General features: G+C 31.3%; 1 protein-coding gene across 3 annotated transcripts in view; it reads left to right on the top strand.

Moving 5' to 3' along the window:
- LOC143192768 (chloride channel protein 2-like) overlaps nucleotides 1-22,262 on the top strand; it is a 52,576-nt gene that overhangs the window by 20,382 nt on the left and 9,932 nt on the right. The window contains exons 1-9 of one of the 3 annotated variants that reach the window (XM_076398414.1): nucleotides 2,707-2,829; nucleotides 11,407-11,544; nucleotides 11,602-11,719; nucleotides 16,184-16,327; nucleotides 16,531-16,659; nucleotides 16,773-17,063; nucleotides 20,755-20,851; nucleotides 20,913-21,026; nucleotides 21,089-21,190. In XM_076398414.1, coding sequence (XP_076254529.1) covers nucleotides 11,476-11,544; nucleotides 11,602-11,719; nucleotides 16,184-16,327; nucleotides 16,531-16,659; nucleotides 16,773-17,063; nucleotides 20,755-20,851; nucleotides 20,913-21,026; nucleotides 21,089-21,190 — 1,064 coding nt within the window. In that variant the 5' untranslated portion in view covers nucleotides 2,707-2,829; nucleotides 11,407-11,475. Of the gene's footprint in view, nucleotides 1-2,706; nucleotides 2,830-11,403; nucleotides 11,545-11,601; nucleotides 11,720-16,183; nucleotides 16,328-16,530; nucleotides 16,660-16,772; nucleotides 17,064-20,754; nucleotides 20,852-20,912; nucleotides 21,027-21,088; nucleotides 21,191-22,262 lie in introns of those variants that run through there. The other 2 variants (XM_076398411.1, XM_076398412.1) reach the window with 2 other exon arrangements.

The following is a 22,262-nucleotide window of genomic DNA, read 5'->3' as shown; positions in this document are numbered from 1 at the left end:
TGTCCCCCAAAATCGACTGTTCTGTTCATTGACGTGACCACTGAGAAGAAAATGGGCTTCATCGCTTATTATCAATTTAGACGAAATATCTTCGATTTCACCATACAACATTAGGATTGCATTACTATACTCAACTCGTTGATGAGAATCTCTCGGTAGCAATTTTTGGACTAATTGAATTTTGTACAGGGACATTTTCAAATCAGACTTCAAATCAGACTTCAATTTTAAATTCAGTGCATAATTGTGTAACTGGAAAACACGTCTCCGAATTGATGTTTCTGAGACTCCGCAACACTATCGCGCACGAAAGCCATATTTTCAACGTTACGGGACGTCCTTTGTCTTCCAGAACGAGGCATGTCTGCTGTTGTACCGTACTGTCGAAAATTCGCATGTAAACGATAAATTGTGGTTTTGTGAAGCACTGGACCTTTAGGATATTTTTGGAGTGGCACGGAGTGGCAATAATGGAACGACTTTTAATAAATATTGTCAATAAATATTGTGTGTTTCTGCTCGTTCTTGTGGAGTATATTTATCAGTGATAAAATTTGGACGTCTACACAACACAAAAACAAACTAAGCCAAACGTGACATAACCAAGATGGCGCGCAATCAAAATGGGAGCGGATCTGTTACAATCCGTCTTTGGTAGTCGTACTCCATAAACTGTAAGCTTCTGTCTACTTTCCAGTAGGTTCTATTAGTTCACAGCAACTATAGTCCGCTTTTGGTAGTTTTACACCTTGTACAATGCTTGTGGTGATAATCGAAGGACTATGGATACTATGGATGCTTCTCAAATGTAATAGTTAATGGCTAAGGGTCTTAGGGTAGTACAATTACTTGTGACATTACAGCTTCAGCTGCAATACTTTTGTTCGAACACAACTCAACTACACCAAGGCATTTTTCAAGTAACTGCTGAACGATTGCCAATTCAACGTTAACCTGTCTTCTTTTCTTGATAATTCATTTTATTCCGGTTAATAAAAAAAGAACAACCTCTTAATCTCCCCAGAACCCTATCGACTACGCCAGTTATGAAATGTAAAAAGTTGAAAATAACAATAAGTTTATATAATAAATTAATAATATATAAAATAATAAATACATAACAATATTTATAGTTTAACTTTAGAAACTTCAATATTTTACGCAAAGAAGTGGCGACTTTTGAACAACGATCATAAAACAATATTGAGAATGTAAATCTGTTCTAACCTAAACCAAACCCCTATCTAATATAAAGGATTTTTAATAAGGGTGGGTCGATACTGAAATCAAATTAAACAAACTAAACAACCTAAAAATGAGTTTTCAATAAAAATTCCTGGCGGACACTCTTTTTTAACCGACTACGAAAAAGGAGGATTTTCTATATTCGGCTGTATATTTTCTCTAATGTATGTTCGCCGATTTCTCCGTCAATTGTGGGCCTCAAAATTACTTTTTTACTCGAAAGAGTGCACTTCCAAGGTGGCCCCATTGGAACCAAATCAGGATCTATTGGAGGGAAGGAGGCTAAATCGAGGAAAACGCTCAAATTTCAAAGGCATGTACAAAGTTTTCACATATTTTTATCTAAAATAATCATATATCTGTGTATAATGTTATTCCTGAGCTCATGTGACGGAAAAGCGGAAATCGTTCAGTGCAAAAGCCACTCAGTTTGCATTTTAAGCACTAACTGTAGCATATAAGATCTCCTAGAAATAGTGTAGTCAACTGCTTCTATGGTGTAGTGGTTAAATCGTTTACCTCCCAAACGGAGGTTGCGAATTCGATTCCCAGCGGGGACGATAACTATTTGTTGTTATTTAGTTAGAACATTTGTCAAATCATTTATTTCCTATTTTGCTTCATATGAGCTGCACATTTACTTGGCCTACCCATTGTAATATTAAATAAAATAACTTCGCAATTTATTGAATATGTATATGTACTAAAAAGAGAACAATAAAATATTTTTAACAAAAAAATTGAACCGGATTCAAAAAATAAAAATGGAACTTACCAACTGGTCACTTTGATCACCAAAATATTAATATAATTTTGTAACATATACAAAAAATTAGATTACCGACAAAACAAATCTAAATTAATATTACTGTTTGTTTTCGGTACTGACTTCAAAGTGATTATTTAAGTTTTATTATTTTTTAATTTTTAGTGAGTATTATTTATTTTTTGAAGTCGGTTGAATTTTTTTGTTAAAACTATTTTTAATAACAGAGTTTTCATTTGAATATACTGTTCAAATATAGGTGATGATGCGCTGTTAATCATTTAAATTAAACAAGTCCCAGTGTAACGGTTTTCTTTAAAACCATAGGCGAAAAATTTACGAACAATATCGCAGTACAATATACAAATACGTCACTTTTCCTACTTACTCTTGACATATTTTCTTAAATACTGCTTCAAAGTGGACTATTATTGACAACATCCATTAACAATGTGCAACAAACATCAAACTGTACAAATATTGATTTTAAAATAATTTCGCCAATATGTAAGAACCATTACGATACAATTCATCCGATTCCTTTACATTTAGAAAACAATATTAATGTCATCGATTCCCCCTACTTGATATGACTATGACGTTTTCGCATCATCAAAAGAAATATTTATACCCAAAAAAAATCTAGCTAAAATATTATTATAATTAGTTCAGCTGGTAGTTAAATGGGATAAAGCTTTTTGCATTGGTGTCCTAAAATATTTAAATGCTTTAACATAATAATAAATCATTTAGTATATAAAAGTGTGGTGCTGAATTAGGATAGTCTTGCTATAAAATCAAGCAAAATTATTAGACAGGTACATTGTTTTAAATTATATTAATATTTTTTTGAAACGTTTTTAATAATAATTAAATATTTTGGTTATTAATATCATTAGTAATGGTTAATAGAAATTAGTACTATAATTTAAATAAGATTCATATTCATCTTTAACTTGTAATCATGTAGAAATTGATGAAAATAGTACATAGATATAAACAATATTATTTCTGAAACTACAACTTATAGATTTAGATTTCTAAAAATTATTGTATATTTTTATTTATTTTCTAAAATTTTTTATTATATATGGTACTTAATTTTAAAATTTTCAATTAAAATAAATTATTTATAATTTAATATTTTTAGAAAATGAATTTATTTTAACCAGTATAGTCTGATATTTTCTTCCAAAAAAAAATGTGTAAATGGGTTTAGCTTATAATCTAAGCAAAAGTCCAGAAAAAGTGATATCTGTTGAATATGACTTATTCTGTCATACTCACAACGCTAGTTTGTCGTGTCTTTTAGTATATTCAGAGAAACGTTAACCCAATCAGGTAAATGAAGTTGTCAATCAAAGCCATATATCATGAAGGGTAGTTGTTCTCCGACATGTTTTGAGTTTTTGCTCAGAAATCAATTCATAATAGCAGCCTTTTCAGATATATATTGTAGTGATGTAAAATAGAAGTATTTAATGATACTAAGTCCAGTTACGTCAATGATAACGAAACTAAGATAGATCTTGCATCATATTTCGACCAACTCATAAGAACATGACTATAATAAGTCATTTCACTGTCTGATATTTTACTGATGATCAGTTCAATATTTTTTATCCACTATAAAAGTGTCAAACACAAATCTATTGCAAAAAATATATAAAAATATAAATTTTTTAGCAGTCAACTTGTCGGGGTTTGAAGGCATTTGTGAAACGAATCCATCTCACATCATTTCAAAAATTAAGTCATTAAATGCAGTAGTTTCAATAAAAACTTTTATTACTTACAACGCAATGGATAATTTTATATATTTGCTAAAACTCCATCTGATAGGACTCGGTTATACGGACATCGATGATCTACAAAATTAGCAACTATTTAAGCACGCTGCAGCACCATTTAGTACGTTATTTGTAACTAGTGAAATAAAAAAGATTTTTTGTTTCATATGGATAATACACCGATCCACCAATACAGACCTAAATAAAGAAGATTAGCGGAGTTAGTTAAGCGAACAATATCCAGTAAAAATATACCAAAACAATCAATAAGACAAAAAGTAAAACTATCGTTAGTTAATATTATACAGACTTATTAGAATCATTAATTATAGAAATAACAATTGGCGTCACATACGAAAGAATGGAATGCTATATCACCAAAACAATGCACCTTGTTAAGTAGTTGATAGTTAAATGAATTAGGCTTCGAGTTACATTCCAAGTCATCATACTCTGCAGACCTAATAACCAAAGAGTACCGGCTTTGTACAGATCTTCGTCGCTTGGATATAGCCGCAAATGAGGAAGTGACTAACAAAACTAAGGCTCATAAAAGTCCCCGGTCTGATACATAGATGGCGCTACTAGAATTAAATAAATATGCTTTTTAGTTAGCCCTAACCCTCAAAAAAGATGTGTGTATAAATTTTACAGCTGTCGGATCTTTAGTTTGTGAATTACAGCATTTTGAGTGAAGCAACTTTTGTTATTGTGGAAAAAAAGGGACAAAAAGGAATTTCGGGTGTTGATAAAATATTGCTTGTTGAAGGGAAAAATACAGTTGAATCAAAACTTGGCTTGATGCCGAGTTTCTGGACACTGCCCTATTTCCTATAATCAGATCTCAAAAGAATGCTCACTGGAAAGAATTTTTCGTCGAATGAAGAGGTGGTGGCCGAAACTGAGGCCTATTTTGAAGCAAACGACTAATCGTATTACAAAAATGGTATCGCAAATGTGGAGGGTCGCTATAATCAGTGTATCACCCTTGAAAGGAATTATGTTGAATAAAAAAATTATTTGGCTAAAAACATGTGTTTTACTATGGTAGGACTTTTCAATTGACTCGTTATCTCTCTTGAAATAGAGAGTATGTTGATGAATAAAATCGAATTTTCACAAAAAAAATGGTTTATTAACAGTTATTAGAATTTAGGGAAACACGCCTCTGAAAGAAAATCGAGTTACAGAGGCAATCTGTTTCTTGCCAATATATGAAAGTATTTCATATTATGACTTTTATAAAATTACTGATTTAACTGATTTATTACTATATTTACTGATTAGTTACTATTTAATTTCTGATTTATTTATTTGATATTTTATAAAATGTTATATTTTTAAAAATGTATTTATAATGAATAATCTTTGTTAGTTACAATAAATACACATTTTGGTTAATATAATTTCTAATTTGATCTCAAAAAATTATTTCAAAATACATTACTGTAATCATTTAGCCTGATGACGTTAGTAATATAATAATCATATTACTATAATAAAATCACCGTATATTGATTGTTTAATGAAAATCTACTTAGTATATAAATCAGTTACCTAATTACTACGTTGCGATTAAAATTAATTAGTCCTTACAAACCTGTTTAAATCTAGTAGCACGTACACATTCTCCTTCAAAATCTTAAACACTACTATTTTAATGCCAGAGTTCGTCCACCAGTTAATATTGGACCGAAGCTTTTTACCCCTGCTAAATCCCGATTCAATTTCCCCTACCGTTTTCAATCCCATCACCAACAGGACTTTACTAAATAGGTGAAAATGCGTTCCTATCCCTAATAATATAGAAAATGTAGCCTTCTTGCGCTCTTATTTATCGTGTTATCAAACTATCTCAATTACTATCAATAATAAGATATAATATTAAAAAAAAAGCACTTCAAGAATATATTATAAATATATGATATAAAATATTAAATATAAATAAATATATGATATTTTGGATGTGTAACACTACCGATAATGTTTGAATGACAAATAACCAGTAATGTATTTCTTAACCAGTGTTCATATCATCAATTTGGATAGAGTTAAGTTCTTCACCCAAATCTTTATAAATGAGCAATAACGAGTAATTTAATATGTCTAATGTAAAAAAAATTATTCAATATGAACAATTAGAATGTATCAGTTGAATCATTTACCAATAAAGCAAAAATGTCTATCAAATGTAATCACTAAACGTAAAGCCAATTTAATCAACAAGTACATAACTAAATAATAACAGATGATATTTATTAAATAGTAAACGAAACATTCAGCCTAGTACTAGTCCTTTTGGAGTAATTAAAATGGATTATGTAACACTTTACGATTTATCTTTTTAAACTTAATCTTTTTAATAGGAAGTAAAAATTCTGTTCGCTTTGTTTTCTGTATTTTAGGTTAAACGTATTTAATTTTATTTGAACATAAATATTTGAATAATTTAAGATTTCAAATTCAATTTCATTACAGTGTCATCTAAGCATATACAGGATAGTTATAGCTTAGCGTATATCTGAAGAGAGGGCACCACTAACTCTACTGATTTACTGGTTTCATATATTCCTTGTCTTTAAAATTAAGAATTTAATTTTTAACTTAATCTAACGAAATATTTAACTTTTATTTTAAACAAAATAATATGTATTTTTAACATCAATAATCAAAAACATGATCCAAATGTAATGGAAAGTGTGGAAAATAAAGCTTAGTTAATTGAAATGAAATTACGGGATGTATCTTTAGATCACCCAAAATAAATTAATAAAACGAAATCATATTTAAAAATATCTTATATAGCTAGTATTAATATTTTAATCAATAGTTTAAATATGCTAATGTTGACTATCAATTAAAACAGTCTAACACATGGGCGTAAAAGTTTCGAGCATAAGAAGGAAAACGCATATTTTTCTTGTTCAAAATTGACTTTATTCATTCATCACGTAATCTTCACCAAGAGCCATTCAGTCACTCCAACGCCACTCTAACATTTTTTTATTTGACATATGCAGTCGTTTCTTTGCAATTTCAGCCTTCAAACGCTCCAAAAACGCTATATAATATTCACGCACTATATTCATTACGACGCACATCCCAAAATACCGAAGCCATAACCTTTCCAGCCGATTGTTGTGTTTTCCAGGGGCACTTTGGACGAGGTTATCAGTTGCCAGTTTTGATTTCGGAGTAAACTGATGGATCCATGTTTCATAAATTTTCATATAACGATGCAAAAATTCCGATTTGCTACGTTTAAAGATGACCAAACATTGCTCAGAATCATCAACACTTTGTTATGTTTGGCCAACAGTGAGCAAACGAGGGACTCACTTTGAATACGGCTTTCTCATAGTCAAATGCTCATGCAATATAAAACCAACACGCTCTTTTGCTACCTTTACGATGTCAGTCAACTCACGCAACTTCACTTTTCAATCATTCGAAACGATTTTGTGAATTTTTCTAAAATGTTTTCTGTTGTTACCACGTCATTTGCACGTCCACTGCGTCCTGCATCATTGGTGTCTCTACGACCACGTTTCAAGTCAGCAAACTATCGTTTTATTGTTGTTTATGATGAAACGGAGCCCTTATAATACTTTTCAAGCCATTGCTTCACTTGAGACAAGAAGCAGTATAAAATTAAAACACAAAATGGTTTTTGTTCCATTCTTTTGAAAATAACTTGAAACTATCTATAGATGTTTTACATTTTGAAGTTCTCATGCTATCTTGTTCAATATGGGGGAATAATTGGTATCATCGTTTTATGAATTCGTCATTACAAGTATGATGTTAAAGGATGGAATATCAAATAATGATGTCCCCAAAATACTGCCACAAGCTACTAAAATCAAACTGCATTTTTTTTAAAATTCTGTTTGATCCGTGGTAAATCTAGGAAAAATGTAAATTATGAATTGTCATTTAAGATGTAAGACCTCATGAGAAACTCGAAATTAACAAGAAATATATGAGAAATTTTCATTATTTTGTTTTAAAGGGTGTCTGTAGTAAAGCTGATACATACGACATTTAAATAAGTTTTCCTGTTAAATTTTGAACCAAAATTAATCTCAATAATTTGACCAGATAAAGACACTCAGAAACGGACTTTATAATGTGATGTAGATTTGTAGTGGGTTGGCAATAGTAGGTAATGTAGGTTGTTCGGCAAAATTTGTCTCTGTCGAAATTATATATTGCATTATTCAACACAATGTTTCCGAACTTCACCACACTTATGCCAATAATATTCCAATATATGGGTTGAATTAATTGATATTCAAGAAATTAATCCCTATACTAGTTTATTCACTTATTACAGCTGTAATAACAGCTTCACGGGTTTTATTACTGCTTCCTCCAGCAAAAATTGCGTTCTGTAATATTGAGTTAGTCAAAGTCAGAAATGAAACAACTATAATGGTTAGTAGGAAGATATTCCCATTGATCTGAGATCAATAAGTAATTGTTCAGTCAGTTATAGAGTCCATTAGTACCTATGGGGTTTGATTATCAATACTTATTTCAATACTACGAAGAACTTCACGATGGCCTAAACATTAAAAGGATCTACGGAGTTATCAAGGATATTGCCTTAAAATATCAGGTTACTAAATCACAGCAACTTGGAAACAACAGTTATTGGATAACATCCAAGAAATAAGAATATTGAAGCGAACTAAACCACACAAACTTGTGCTGTGCATAAGTGTTACTTTTAAGTAGTCTAAATTAATTTTAATTTTGGGAAATACAAATTAACGTACCTATCCCGCACTCGTCTTGCTTGTGTAATGGAGCAAGTACTACAAAATAAGAGTAATTTCAAGTCTATAAAATAATTTTAAACGATTTACAACATATGGAGTTACTGGGTATTAAATCGCATAGGGTACATTTATAACCAACGTCATGTGTTGAAGTTTCATTGACAGGTACTTTTCACTATGTTATTTCATCGAAGTGCGAAGAAAATTACTTCTGTGCGTTGGAAGTAACCGAATTTGTACCGAATTAGCTGCATTTGCACATTCAATTTAAAGAAAAAGGTGGTTGAAGGTCATTGAATGCTCTATGAAGCTTATAGCAACCATGCTCCATCGATTTCAAAATACAAATAATAATTTCGACGTTTTAAAAGTGGTGATTTTGACTCCAAAGACATTTGAAGACGAGAATTTGAAGCCATTATTCGATGAAACCTTAAATGGGAATCGCTGGAACCATTGGTGGGCAGTTGACGCGTTTGAGCTGATCACTACATGAAAAACGACCGGAATACAATCCTAAGAAATAACAATGTTACTCTTCAACATGACAACGCTCGACAAAATGTTTGCTTGTTCTGATTACTACTTGATCCGACGTATGAATCGTGTGCTCTCTGAGCAGCGCTTCACTTCTGATAAAGATACAAAAGACAGATGAATTCGTGGATAGCCTCAAAGTTATTTCGAGATGGAATCCGCAAATTGCTTGATAGTTAGGAAAAAATAGCGGCTATCGAGGGACAATGTGTTGTATCGATTTTTCACAATACAGCTTCAAATTATAATTCAATAAAATAATCCTTTAAAATTAATTTGTGGGCCTAATAAATTAATTTGTAAAGTAAGATTGAACTAAACTATATTATGCAAGATATTATTAAAAAAATATCATTGTGTGAGTAAGTTAAACCTTGTTAATTGTATAAATGTGGTAATAATTAGTACTTCATTTGGTAAATTTTTTTTTGTTGAATTCAATTATCGTTAAGTTCAAATTAGAAAGATTCTATTTTTACAACAAAAAAATATAAATCAACTATAATCTGATTTTATTGTGTGCTACAAAAAACTGACGTTAACCCCTTATCAGTGAATTCTAGATTATATTTAGTATTGAATTCTATGCACTTAAGTTCACACCTGTCTTTAAACCTTTGCCTTAATTAATTTTCAACAAATTATAATAGGTGTCAACGATAATGCTATTTTGCAGGCCTTCTGGTATACCACTGCAGTGATATAAATGTATTATAACAGGTCATTGGAAAGATTCCCGGTCTAACACATATATGGGGCAGCTAGAATTAAGTCCATATGTTTTTTAGTTAGCCCTAACCCTAGTTTGTGAATTATAGCATTTTGAGTAAAGCAACTTTTGTTATTGTAAAAAAATGGATAAAAAGGAATTTTGCGTGTTGATAAAATATTGCACTTTGAAGGGAAAAAATACAGTAGACGCAAAAACTTGGCCTGATGCCGAGTTTCCGGACACCGCCCCAGGAAAATCAACCATCGATGATTGGTACCCTAAGTTTAGAGGTGGTGAAATGAGTACCGAAGACGGTGAAGGCAGTGGACACCCAAAAGAGGTTGTCACCGAGGAAAACATTAAAAAAATCCACAAAATGATTTTGAATGACCGTAAATTGAAATTTAATAAAATAGCACACATTCTAAAAATTTGAACTGAACGTGTACATCATATCATTCACGAATATTTGGGTATGAGAAAGCTCTGTGCAAAGTGGGCGTCGCGCGAGCTCACTTTTGCCCAAAAACAACGTCGAGATGATGATTCGGAGCAGTGTTTGAAAATGATGAAGCGTAATAAACCCGAGTTTTTGCGTCGATATGTGACAATGGATGAAACATGGCTCCATCATTTCAGTCTGAAGTCCAATCGACAGTCGTGGCGACAAAGCGTGTTAAACGCAACAGGCTAGCAAGGTTATGGCGTCTGTATTTTGAGAAGGGCATGGAATAATTTTCATTGACTACCTTGAAAAAGGAAGGACCATCATCAGCGACTATTACATAGCGTTTGAAGGATGAAATCGCCGAAAAACGGGCGCATTTGAAAAAAAGAAAGTATTGTTTTACAAAGACAATGCACCGTGTCACAAGTCAGTGAAAACGATGGTAAAAATCCTTGAATTAGCGTTCGAATTGCTTCCTCATCCACGTGTTCTCCAGATCTGGCCCCCAGCTACTATTTCATGTTCTCATATCTCAAAAGAATGCTCGCTGGGAAGTTCGTCGAATGAAGAGGTGATCGTCGAAAATGAGGCCTATTTTGAAGCAAAGGATAAATCATCCTACAAAAATGGTATCGAAAAGTTGGAGGGTCTCTATAATCAGTGTATCACCCTTGAAGGGAATTATGTTGAATAAAAAAAACTAATTTTGCCAAAAAAATGTGTTTTACTATGGTAGGCCGGAGACTTATCAATTGACCTGTTAAATAGACGCATTGATATTGAAGGAAACTATTATGAAACCAACAATTATTTTATGATCCCTTGTTTGAAAACAAAAGGCTGTAGAACAGATACAAATAAACACGAATAACAAACATTCAGCACTATTTCTACCGTGCGTCAAGTTCGTAATAGACCTACATACAATGTTTCCTTACGATAAGGATATTTGTAAGATTTAAATATCTGTGCCACAAAAGAAACCGCGACAGCTCGTAAATATTTTTAATATTAACATTTTATTGGTGTTTAAGGAGCAATATTGACACGTTACGCATATTTAATTTGTATAAAATCTAATACCCAGTAGATATGTTGCTAATAAACGAATTTATCTCAAGCAGTATTAAGTACCTGAACAATGATCGCGATCTGATCGATGCCTTAAGTCGTCGGTTTCGAAGAAAGCGAATATGCAGAGCGGTAAGAGCAAGTACTTACCCGAATCACAAGTCTATGATAGTAAATATTCTACCGTACAGGTGAGTACAGATTTGGATGTTTTTATTTTCCGAACATTTATAGTGGATTTCTTATAGTATTACAATAAATCATTGGAGGATCTATATGCATCACTGAAGGAGAAGAAACAAGCGGACAAAAGGAAGCAGAAAGAATTGGAGAAAACCTACAAATTAGAGCTTCACGCTGAACAAGGTAGTGATTTTTTCTGTGAGTAGAATTATTCGTTGTTCTTATGTATGGTGGGTTATCTGTTTTTTTTTGCAATCTTTTAATACCTTTAATATGTCAAATATCTCACGTCAATTTACTTAACGTTTTTTCAAAACTATTTTGTAGACTAGAGTTTCAATATCAGCAAAATGATTTTGTATTTCCTACTATTAGTATTCACAATGTTTTTCGATCACTGTTTGGTTTCAATAGTATTTTTTCAGGGTGAAATAATGTTTAAACAACAAACAAAATTATTTTCTGTTTGAATTAAAATTTTGAAAAATATCGTTTGAATCTAATAGTTGCTAGCTTCGCTAATTTAGTACCGTATCTGTTTCGGGATAAACCCATTTTTATATCAATTCTAGGACATGTTTAATTGTTTACATTTCACTAATAGCTCAATGGATATTTTCCTCAAGAGCATAAATAAATTGTTTTTTATACTATTTACTAGCGACCCGCCCCGGCTTCGCACGGGTGCAATGCTGATACTAAATTAAATATACTACAGAAAAAATATGAACGTTGTATATAAAAACATAGCGGCCCGCTTCGACTTTGCACGGGCATAAAATATATATGCCTATGTCACTCAATGAAAACATGATTAAAATCGATCCAGTATTTTTGGTTCATCACGTTAGAAACCTCTAAAATTAGCAATGTTATCTTAGTATATTATGCATGTATTATACATATTAACCTTCCTCTTGAATCACTCTATCTATTGAAAAAAACCGCATCAAATCCGTTGCGTAGTTTTAAAGATTTAAGCGCACACAGGGATATAGGGACAGAAAAGGCGACTTTGTTTTATACTATGTAGTGATATAACGCCATCCTTTAATTAAACAAAATATTAAGTCGTATTTGAAATATAAAATACAAAATACAAATCAAAAATAAAGTTAGGTGTTAGGTTACGTAATTGTACTTTCAAATAAACAGCCTCTTGTTGGGACAATATGGCTTCGTTCATTCTAGAGGACAATTTAGAAAACGTATTAAATCTTCTTTCTAAGCACAGAAGATAAGAAGAGAAATGGTATACAAAATATACAAAAAAATACATTTCAGCATCAGTATGTAATATATCAATTACAAATTACATTTTTAAGAAGTAACTGAATTACGAATACCGCAGATGTATCTGTATTTCAGTTATATATTTTAATTACAAGTAACTTAATTACTGCCCAACCCAGTTCACAAATAGCACAGCATGTTGTTAGAGTTATTTCCAACCAAACACTATCAACATGCAAGTCCTTAACTGACAATCTTAAATATAAAGCATTTCAATTCATTTAAGAATATAAAATATTTTTTACCAAAAACAATTTAACCGACTTCAAAATACAAATAAGGAACTCATTAAAAATTAAAAAATACTTAAACTTAGATTTTTAACACAAAAAATATTTTAAAATAAAATATGTACATAATAATCGTCGTAAAACTAAATAAAAATAATCATAAACCTTATTATTATAACAGCGAAATATATATACAGTCTATTATAGAACCTCTTCCTATTTTTAAGTCGGTTAAAAACGGTCAGAACGCAGGTTTTACAATGACATAGTGTTGCAAAGTGAAAATAATATCCAGATTTTTCCAGCAAAAATTTTTTTTATTCAACATAATTCCCTTCAAGGGCGATACACTGATTATAGTGACACACCAACTTTTCAATACCATTTTTGTAGTACAAATTGCTCTTTGCTTCATAATGGGCCTCAGTTTCGCCGATCACCTCTTCATTCGACGAAAGTTTCTTCCCAGCGAGCATTCTTTTGTGATCTGAGAACAGGAAATAGTCACTGGGGGCCAGATCTGGCAAATACGGAAGATGAATGGATTTTTGCCATCTTTTTCACTGACTTGTGACATGGTGCATTGTTTTGGTGAAGCAACACTTTCTTTTTTTCTTCAAATGCGACCGTTTTCGGCGATTTCGTCCTTCAAACGGTCCAATAACGCTATGTAATAGTCGCTGTTGATGGTCCTTCCTTTTTCAAGGTAGTCAATGAAAACTATTCTATGCGCATCCCAAAATACAGACGCTAGATTTCGAGCGGGTTCATCGCGTGCAGTCCACTCCGGGGCCATCTTTCATCTATTATAACATATCGATGCAAAAACTCAGTTTTATTACGCTTAATAATCTTCAAACACCGCTCCGAATCATCAAATCGTCGTTGTTTTTGATCAAAAGTGAGCTCGCGCGGCACCAACTTTGCACACTTTTTGCAACTTTTCTCATATACAAATATTCGTAAATGATATGATGTACACGTTCAGTTGATATCTTGAACTGTATTTTTTCCCTTCAAAAAGCAATATTTTATCAACACGCGAAATTCCTTTTTATCCATTTTTTTCACAATAACAAAAGTTGCTTCACACAAAATGTGATCCCACAGCTGTCAAAGTTATTCATGCATCTTTTGAGGGTTAGAGCTAACTAAAAGAACATATGGATTTAATTCTAGTAGCGCCATTTATGTGTCAGGCCGGGGACTTTTCAATTGACCTGTTACACTGTTTAAAAATGCATCCATCGACAGTGAATTTGGTCCCAAATTCAACATTTCTAGATTCTCAATTTTCTTTAGGCCACTTGGACTCACTGGTGATATTCCCTTATTATGATAATGTATCCGATCCAATATCAAAAATAATTCCTATAAATGAATATTATTCTTTTATAACAGATGGGTAATTTTAAAAAAAATCATTTACCTTATCTATGAATTATATTAAAATATCCCGATTTCGTTCTAATTCTTCGAAAGTTTTAAATGTCTTTATATTCGTCACTGCTCATATAACATCAATATTGAGTATAATAAAGGAAACAAATTATTTTTTCATTAGTAATTGTAAAGTACAAGAACAGCAAATAGCACATTTTTTGTTCAAGCTTAAGTGGCCTTATCACATCGATGAAAGGTATGTTACAAAATGTAATGAATTTTCTCCCGAGTATCACTCATATTATTATTATATCATTGAGTTGAAGTAGCTTTCAATGACAATAGATGCGATTAAAATTAATGCTGATTCTATCTATGGGTGAAAAAAACACGAGATTTTTTATTAATGCTCATTTTTCTCTACGATAATATATACAATAGCAAATTCAAAAATGTACACGAGAATATAATTTATAAAAGGATATCTGAAAACATAGTTACGCAGTACAATTAAATATGAATTTAAGGTTTGTTGATAAACAATATTAATAATTTCTACAAAATTCTGAATTATTGAGATTTGGTTTGTCCGCTTTTGCTGTTTATGAATTTAATAACATTTGTTTTTATATTATCAGGACCTATGAATCATATGTAATGAATAAAAAATAAAAAATGTAACAGAATAATAATAAATTGCTTAAAGTTTGTGCTTAATCAACCTCTTTGGTTCAATAAGTGTGAAAAATGTTTCATTAACCTAATAAAATAATTTTAAATATAGGAATAATCCCTGAATAAAATATGATTGGGAATTTTAGTATTACGCATAACTTTGGCAAGAAGAAAATCGAGATATAGCATCATTCACTAATAAATTATAACATATTTCTGTCATCGTTAAATAAGATTTAGATAACACACAATAATGCAATAGTAGAATAATAAAATTATATGCAACAATTCTTGCTTGCCATATTACCACTTATACACTTAGTACTTAGTGTTTTTATTATTGTACCATCATAATCTGGTTCCTACCTACCTACATTAAGTTGAAGGAACAGATTAGACTCTTTTAAAATAATCTGTGGATAAATGTATGTTATAATTTTCTGTGTTCAAACCTCTCAATTTACAACAGTTTATAAAAACATTTTATTTGTACTTACTTCCAATTATATTCTCAACAATAATACTTAACATGTAGGAGAATATACATGTTTTGTGTATTTCAATTGAATTATCAATGTCAATTTAAATTATCTGAAATTCAAAGAACAAATCTTCCTGCCTGGGAGCTCGATGTAGGAACTAACAAAAATATCCTTAAGTTTATCATTGTCTATTTTCAAAAACAATTTCTGCATTAGATCAGACTATTTTGGGACAGAATTATCTCTATTTGAACATTCACATCCTGAAACAAACATCACATCACAAAGCAAACTAGATTTGGCACAAAACTGTGAACAAGGACCAAATTGTTGATTTATTGTTATTTAACTGTTGAAAAAGATACAAAATATAGATTTATTTTCATTCAAACAATCAATGATGATTAATAGTGTACTTGAAAAGAGGCTTATAAAAATCAGCTCACTCTTGAAAAAAAAAGAAATTAGAAATAAATGAACGCTACTAAGATCAATGATACATAAGCGAAATTTATATATACATTTTTAATTATATTTAAACTGTAGAATACATGTAAATACTAGAATATTTTTTATTAATATAGGAACTCTACACCGAGCCTATTCCAAATTATGGACCAAAACTTTTGGACACTTTGGAGAAGATTGGATTTTCCTGGCGGTACTGGGTATATGTGTTGCTATAATAAGTTACACGATAGATCAAGGAGTAGCAATATGTTCAAAAGGTAAATATGTTAACTAACTTCAATTTCGTTCATCGTTTTATCATCAAATCCCATTATCTTAATTTTTCACGCTTATAAAATTTGCATTCGCCATATTATCATGATTGTGTGTTTGTTAATTAAATCATATCAATTATTCACTGATGTAATACAATTTTGTTAATAATTATTAAAATGAGGCTATTTTTTGTGATATATTCTAGCTCGAATGATGTTATATGCTGGAGCAGCTAATAACTATGTGGTTAAATGGGCAGCATGGGTTGGTCTCCCATTGGTTTTAATTCTTTGGGACACCGGCTATGTATCTATCCTTGCACCTAAGGCTGTAGGTAAGAATACAACAAAAGTATGTTTTAATTTCAATTACGGATAAATTAGATTTTGCTTGATTTGAAAGATTAAAAATTACTAAGTAGTCTTGATAGATAATTTATTATTACAGGATCAGGAGTACCACAAATTAAAACATGCCTTCGAGGCGTTTATTTGAAGGAGTATCTGACTTTCAAAGTTTTGTTAACCAAATGGTGGGGTATAATGGCTACTCTAGCCAGTGGAATGCCCATGGGTAAAGAAGGCCCGTTAATTCAAATGTCCAGTATACTAGTAACTAAGATGAGTAAATTTTTGTCCAATTTTAAAAGTGTTTATCTTAACGAAAATAAGAAGATTGAACTGATTGGAGCAGCGTATGCAGTTGGAGTAGCTTGCACTTTTAACGCACCAATAGGTGGTGAGTACTAAAAGTCAACAAATACAGATGTTAATTTATATAATTTGAACAAGCTTTCGCTGTTCATACAAGATTGTGTTACCGGGGTAGCAAGTTCAACATCAATTAACTTATTCAAGATGATAATCCATCCGTTTATTTAGATGTTTTTAAAGTTTTTAATTATCTGAATGTTGAAAATAAAGAACGGTACAGGACAACGAAAAATGTCCACAGTGGTTTACTTTACGACTGTTTCAACAGAAAAATAAGCGCTCTTTGTATATCGGAACTAATAATGAGCAGCGATGCTGCATTTGGTAATATCCACTGAATGTAGTTGTTAGAATCTATTCAAAATAAATTTTATAATTACCAGACGTATCCCTATCTCTTATGTTTTCGACTGTATACACAGACCTTTAATTTTAACTGCTTTCGATTTTTAAGCAAATTTAAATCAGAGCCGGTATTCGCAAAGAAAATGCCTTGCGTCTTTCATCACTATAATTATGTAAAAAGTATTTAGAACGAGACATGGCGTTATTGAACGCTGATTTCATCTTCTTGGCCAATCTGATGTTCGCTGATGAACGCTAATAGGACAAATGTTGAACCTTCGAGCATTCGTCACGACACAATTCGCATTAATCTATTGACGGATCGTCAGCTAATGTAAATCTCAACAGTATTCAGTTAAAACAAGCGCATCAGCTCAAGTATTCAAGTAAAAGTACAAGTTCAAGTACCTAGGTAAGTCCCGAGAGTCCGAGTCCCGCATTTTTTCCCGAGATCACATTAGAAATGAAGCAATTCGAAGACTTCTGTAGCGAAATAAATAGTTTAAATGGAAGATGTAACGCACATATCAGCACAAGGAATTAGACATGAATCAAGATCATAGAGAGTGATCTAAAAATAGGAGAATAACATTGTCTGAGACTAAAACGGTATATCATGAGACAACAATATATTGGCTAAGAAGTCGACATTCTCGCCACGCCGGTTATGGATTGATGATAATGCCAAGATAGTTATTATAATAATATTAATGTTAATAGAATCATAAATGCAATTAAAGAGTAATCAACCTACCATATTTACTAGATCAGTCATTGTAACTTATTCTGAGCAGTGCTTGTTTTTCTGACTGAGCATTACTTGTATAATAAAAATTTAAATACTCCCATATATACAAATAAAAATAAAGGCATCAATGGAGAGTAATTTCTATAATATGCTTGAACAAGTTGTTTTTAATATAATGTGATTTCTGAGAAATAAACTACGAAAAATTTCTAATATAATATTTATGAAAATATACTTTATATTGTGCTGCTAATTACTTGTTTAAGGTAAATGATATGGCTCGGTGAATGGAGGTAAAACAAAATGAAACAGCGGTGTTTACATTATGTGACCGTTATTTATTGGCTATATAAAAAATGTGAAAAATACAATTAGATAAAACGGATGGCAGCGGTGTTACCTGGAGACGAGGCTTGGGAAATCGATGGTGGCACGTCTGGTGGCATCAAACGATGGTTGAGCACTGAATCCATCGAAATACCCTTCAATAACATCCCAGGTAAAGGTCTCGGGGTTGCCGCCAGCTATTCGTTGTCGGATTCTAGTTGGCGCTGCTGGCACCCCGCCCGTGTTCAACATCTGGGATTATATTTCTGGGTATTTTGTAGACCGTTATTCTACGATGTAAAATACTCCCCTGCCAGAATTTTACATATAATTACTCCAAGCAACAAAAATACAAAAATGTATGAAAAAATATTAAATACAAAAAAAAATAAAAACCAAACAAAATGTGCTGCATGAAAAGGGCTTTGAAAAATATGATAAATCGAAATGGTTGTGGATGGTACGGTTGCGATCTCGTACGGCTGTTGATATCTTCCTACAGATACCGTTGCTTCATCGCTGCTTTGGCACTTGAATGTGGTCTATCGACGACGTTGACAACAAGCTATTTTTCGGACAGGGTTCCCGTAATCGACGCTGTGGGAGAATCGATTGTTCGACGACGTGGTAGTTTATTTTCTTCGACGACGAGACGTTAGCAATTCTGGTACCTCGTCGAAGACATGACGAGTTTACGGTAACTGCAATCGGTACCTAGCTTCTGGAGCTGCTCTGTGACTAATCCGTAGTCACATACGTTACGGTAATTCAGAAAAAACAAATAAGGACGGTATCCGACCGCAGCTGCCCAAAGCCTTTCAAATCAAAATGTCTGCCATTATGACGGAGACGGCGAGCGAAGGAAAACATTATGATTTAAATATAGCGCCGAAAGAAATGTTTAGCCGAGACGCTGATGATTAAGCACTGATGTAAAAATATCTATGAGTTCAAAAGATTGTGAAAGAAAATTTTTACAAAAAATTAAAAAAAAATTAATTGGAAATAATGAAATTAAATTTAAGCTTCATTGTTCGAACACTAAAATAAAATTTAAGGAACAAATGTTTGAATGGGTGTAATGTTGAAGGAATTTGAAAAGGAATAGGAATAAAATGAAAAGGAATATTGAAGGTAAAATAACGGATGGCAGCGGTGTTCCTGGTGACGAGGCTTTGGAAGTCGATGGTGGCACGTCTAAACCAAACGATGGTCGGGTACTGAAATGAATCGAAATACCCTTCAATAACATCCCAGATAAAGGTCTCGGGGTTGCCAGATATTCGTTGTCGGGTTCTAGTTGGCGCTGCTGGCACCCCGCCCGTGTTCAACATCTGGGATTATATTTCTGGGTATACTGTAGACCGATATTCCTCGATGTAAAATTCGACACGCCTCAAGGTCGCTACACTTATATTGCTATTCTAGATCATGTATATCTAGATCATTAAGTAATATAATAATCGTGATAAAAATACTTTAATTATTTACTCGCAAATTTAAAGTTAAATACTGTCACTATACTGTTAAACATCACTAATATCTAGTTATGTACATGTATAGATATTTATATATATATATATAGATATTATATATATATATATATATATATATATATATATATATATATATATATATATATATATAAATATCTATATATATATATATAAATATCTATACATGTAATAAATATCTATATATATATATATATATATATATAATATAAATATCTATATATATATATATATATATATATATATATATATATATAGTACTGTACTCAAAAAATAGTAACATACTTAAAATGAAAACTCAAACTTAATCGTTCTCTTGATGAATTCGATTTCTAGAGACTTCAAACTTCTTATGGTCTGTAAAGTTTTTTGACTTGGTTTGAGGTCAATTTATATAATTATCGCCAAAATCTAATAGCCCGAAGTCTAACGGAGCTAATTTGAGTGAATTATTGCTTATAAAAGGTAAAAACAATAAAAACAATATTGAGAAGGCCGTAAGAAAAAACCTTTAGTTAAACAAAACAATTCCGGTAGCTTGAAACAAATGGTTTAACTCAAACGATGGCATTTAAATGCCAACCCTGGACAATTTGATCCAGAAAAAAATTAGAATGAAAAATACTGCTGTTTTTACTGAGATTAGTAGTATAGTATAAATTATAAATTAAAATTATGAAACCGTTAATATAACAGAAAATCAATACTAAAAATATAAATATCACAGTGGACTAAATCATCAACCACTAGCATTATAAATAATTATATTCATTACATTTCAGGAGTACTATTCAGCGTAGAAATATCAACCGCTTATTACGCCGTGAGAAATTATTGGAGAGGTTTTTTTGCAGCTGTTTGGGGTGCTGCTGTCTACAGGTAGTATCCTTATAATCTACCGACATTAAATTATTATGTAATTAATGAAATATGTTTTCAGATTATTGTACGTATGGATAAACGGTGTTGATACGATTCGAGTGGTATATCCAACACATTTCCTAAGAGATTTTCCTTATGATCCAATGGAGCTGTTCTCTTTCGCTCTATTAGGGTATGTATATTGTAGAAAATATTGACAAAAATATTGAATACTGATATCTACTAATTTTGTAGAGTCATCTGCGGAATTGGGGGATCATCTTGGATTTTTTGCGCTAGAGCCTTTTCACAGTGGAGCAAGAAAAACAAATACATTAATTGGATAAAAAACCAAAAGTAAGTATTTATGTTTTTTTTATTCTCTAAATACTCAATAATCTGACCAATAAGAAGTATATATATTATGTGATTTTATAATATAATAATATGTTGACAATCGCTTCAGTAAGTTATTTATTTATAATTTATATCAATTAGGTCGGATAAAGGTAAAGGTTTTAGCCTACGCTCTTCGCTGACCACATATATTTAATTGTTCAGCAAGATGATTTTAATAATATTTTACAATAATACTACGGTTTTTGAACATATGTCTTTATGTATTTTACTATTGTCATATACCATGACATATTCAAAATAAAATCACTAAAAATATGTTAAAAATTAAATTGTTCTGATACAATTTTTCCATTATAAACTTAACGTTTGCCCAGAAAGCCAAACTAAGTTTCGACTAAGAATTTGAATAGGAATTTAATTTTGTACCATTGTGTTTCTTTCCTATCTGTAGTTTAGTAGTTTAGTAAGCATTTAGAAATTATCACAAAAGAGTGGAAGAAAAATATTTCCAAAATCAGTGATTTTTCTCCAAACTTACTTCGTTAAAACACTCAACAACGTTAAAACAAGTTAATTTTATGTATTTTCTTTATTCTTTGATCTATTATCTAATGTATTTTTGATTAATTTTTGGTGTAATGTAACTTTCTACTAGTCCAGAGCTTAATTAAACAATAACATTTAAAGAAAATTAAAGATTATGCATCAAGTTACTTTCTTTTAAAACTGAACATTTTTTTAGTACCATACGTCTTTGCTTTCAAAATATAGGTATTGACCGCCGAGAAAAATAATGATATTATAAAAAATATCCTTGAAAATAAATCTTAAAAACGCTAAAATAAATACCAAAATAATTAAACCCTTAAAATTAAGTAAGATGTTAAAATGTTTAAGAAATCTTCAATTTTTTAATGTCGAAAAATATATGTTACCAGAAATACATTTTTTTCAAAAAATGTCGGTATATTGATATTTTTTCGGCTTATTCAAAATATTTCGGTCCTATTTCAAAATATACTTCAGCATCGACAGCCCTCTTGATCAAATGAGCCAAACGTCTTCTCCT

This window comes from Rhynchophorus ferrugineus, unplaced genomic scaffold, assembly GCF_030347505.1.
Source record: "Rhynchophorus ferrugineus isolate W39M unplaced genomic scaffold, kcgeb_rfMv2 rfM3, whole genome shotgun sequence".
NCBI classification, from domain to species: Eukaryota; Metazoa; Arthropoda; class Insecta; order Coleoptera; family Curculionidae; genus Rhynchophorus; species Rhynchophorus ferrugineus.
The sequence above is the reverse complement of the archived record's forward strand: the minus strand, read 5'-3'. Positions and strand labels throughout refer to the sequence as shown.